At 34.5% G+C, this 3,268-nt stretch overlaps 1 protein-coding gene across 1 annotated transcript; it reads left to right on the top strand.

The window, feature by feature from the left end:
• bnip1a (BCL2 interacting protein 1a) lies at positions 1–3,268 on the top strand. Its single transcript, XM_056472385.1, has 6 exons — positions 1–94; positions 377–469; positions 554–645; positions 806–910; positions 997–1,115; positions 2,542–3,268. The coding sequence occupies exons 1-6, from the start codon at positions 11–13 to the stop codon at positions 2,736–2,738; spliced, it is 690 nt and encodes a 229-aa protein (XP_056328360.1). The 5' UTR covers positions 1–10; the 3' UTR covers positions 2,739–3,268.

Genomic DNA, 3,268 nt, shown 5'->3' with positions numbered 1-3,268 from the left:
GACTGCAACGATGGCAGCATCTGCTGATGTACACGTCCGAATATGTGAACAAGAAATAATCAAGTTTGATTTAGAATTAAAAGCTCTTATTCAGGTATGTATAAAACTCTACTTCTAAAGCTTAAACCTGACGATTGTTTCATATATTAGTGCAGTAATTTTAATAAAATCTTGAAAATGTTGATGAATAAATTACAAATAGAATGAATGAATTGCATTTTTACCTTATCAGGTTAAACAAATCATTTTATTGTTATGTTGACTTAAAATGTAACATGTTCTAAATGTCAGTCCCATATTATCTAGAATTATAATGTTTGTTGAATATTCTTCTCCTGTGTCCAACATTATTACTAATTGATTTAAAACATTGCAGGATGTCAGTGAATGCACAGGACCACAAAGCAAATTGACAGATTTAAATCTTATCGTGAAAGAGAAATTCAACAATCTAAGACAACGCATTCAGGTGAGAAACATTACAGTATGTGTGAATGGTATATTAAACAAATTCTGAATTTAAGACAGTTTAATGCAGTTATTTTCTAAATAGGACCTGGAGCAGATGGGAAAAGAACAGGACAAGGAGTCTGACAAGCTGATGCTTCTCGTAAAAGTTGAAGGACATCGAAAACAGATGCTCGGGTATAAATCTGATGAGTAAAAAGGCCTGAAATCACAGCTTACTCTTAAAGCTTTTAATGCAACAGAACATTACACAGAGTTTAAAACTCCAAAAGTTCTGTTTAAGAGGAAGGAGAAGTGGATGTTTGTCTTAAATGAAGAGTGTGTTTTTTTCTTGCAGTAATCAGACAGCATGGAGGAAAGCTAATCTTGCCTGTAAACTGTCCATTGATAAGCTGGAGAAGGAAGATTTATTAAATTCAGAGGACATGTCGGTGAGACACAGGTGAGTTTATACAGATGAAGAATTTTCACTAATCATGTTTTTATCCAATACCTCTGATCACCCGAATTCTCTGTCCATCTGATCAGAAAGATGACAAAAGAGAGCCTGGCTCAGACCTCCACTGACATAACAGAGAGTCTGATGAGCATCAGCCGGATGATGTCACAGCAGGTCCAGCAGAGCGAGGAGACTATGGGCACATTAGGTGGGTTTATGCTTAGGTGGTTAGTTCGCCCAAAACTAAAAATCATTTAATTTGTTCACTTGTTTTAAACCTGTTTAAAACATTTCTTTATTCTGTTAAATGCAAAAGAAGATATTTTGATGAAAGCTGGAAACTTGAATCCATTGGACTTCCATTTAATTTTTTTTCCCACTGTGAGTGTCAATGGTTACCGGTTTCTAACATTATTAAAAATATCTTCTTAAGTGTTCAACAAAATAAAGAAACTTCTGAGGCTGCATAACAGTTTAAGCAGTTGCAACTAAATTGAGAGAGCTTTGGGCAAAATGAGATAAATGTTTACTCATTTACAATACTAATTTTACTTCATAAACTCAAAAGTTGGTCAAAGATACTTTACACACAAACTGTTTGCCAATCAAGGTTTTGATTAGTGCCTTCTCCTAAATACCTTGGCACAATCATTGATTCTGAACTCTATTTTGATGAGAATTGTTAAGCATTGTGTAAAAAGGGGCACCAGCAACTATACTGTTTGGGAAATATAAATCATTTCCATATTGATAAACAGATGATGATTTTATTTTACCATGCCTTTCTTGAATCTGCTTTATCTTTTACTTTGGTGTCATGGTCTGGGAATCTTTCTGTTAAGAATAAAAACACACTAAATCAAATAGTTAAGTGGCCCAGTAAGCTGACAGGGTGTTACTAGCCTATCTGGAGGCTGTGTACACCAGGCAGCTGAAGAGAATTACACTGCTCATCCCCTACACTCAGAGTTTCAGCTCCTTCCATCTGGTTGCAGGTTTTTAGTATCAAGCTGTAGAACTAAACGATACAAAAGCAGTTTCACACCAGCAGCCATTAGACATTTAAATAAAGCATAGACTAAAGCAGAGGTATGTCTGTGACTAGAATATTTTACATTTTCTAGATTGTTTTAAAAAATTTTGGGGCGGGGGGTGGGGGAGGGGACTTTTGAAATAAGGACTCTTGACAGCAAACCAGATCTACCTTCGGGTATAAATATAGTAACCTAACCTACATTACATGACATGATGTCACACACTAAAGCAAAGCAAAGAGGAAAAGACTGAATGTCAGCATAATGGTAGTTTTCCCTCAGAAAAGAAAACAAAAATATTAAAATGGAAATTTGTAAGTGACTTTGCAAAAAACAAAACGGAATATCTAAATGCTTCCATTAGGCTTTCTACAGTTAAGGTTTTAAGATCAGATTGTCTGCTGTTTTCATATCAAGATAATCGGCCTAATATCGGTTATTTGTATCAACCCAAATATCCATACCAGTGCATTCCTAATTATGTTTATTTGCTGAATGATGTTTTTAGTTTTTGATCTTCCCACAGTAGTCTCTTTTTCTATTTAAGCTCTGTCTGAGTGCTGGGAAACTAATGTGTTCCTGTTTGTTCCACACCTGTAGCAACATCTTCCAGGACTGTGCTGGAAACTCATGAAGAGTTTAAAGCCATGACAGGAACTATACAGCTGGGCAGAAAGCTCATCATTAAATACAACCGACGGGAACTTACAGATAAGCTGCTTATTTTCCTCGCTCTCGCTCTCTTCCTGGCTACAGTCCTCTATATTCTGAAGAAAAGACTTTTTCCTTTCTTTTGATTAAATGGACCAAAATATATACTTATAGGGAATGACCGTGAAAGGTAAGTGTTCTTAAAAAGAGAAAGAGAGATGCACATACAAACTGTATAATCTTTTCACTTTTCTTGTGAAACTCCAATCAAAATGTCAATATGGATGGGTACGCATTATGTAGGTGTTAAGTTATTTTGTACAAAAATACAATCAAATATTTATGACAATATTATTGTTAAAGGGGCTATATGTAAGAATCTGTACATATTAGCTTTTTATTTCAAATGTAAATTTATTTCAAATTTTTATTCCAACTTATCCAGCATATGTTTTACGCAGCGAATGCCCTTCAAGCCGCAACCCAACACTGGGAAACACCCTTTAATTATAATGATAAAGAATTATATATTGAGCATTATAATGCGTTATTGTATTGTATATTTATTCAACAACAAAAAAAGTTGTTAGTCCTGTCACAGCAGAAATGTTGTAAAAAGTTGCAATAAAATTATTTTAAAAGAACATCAGATTTTGAGAAGCCTGAAATTTTCAAA

Source organism: Danio aesculapii, chromosome 14, assembly GCF_903798145.1.
Source record: "Danio aesculapii chromosome 14, fDanAes4.1, whole genome shotgun sequence".
Classification (NCBI taxonomy): Eukaryota; Metazoa; Chordata; class Actinopteri; order Cypriniformes; family Danionidae; genus Danio; species Danio aesculapii.
This window is presented reverse-complemented; position numbering and strand designations above follow the sequence as displayed.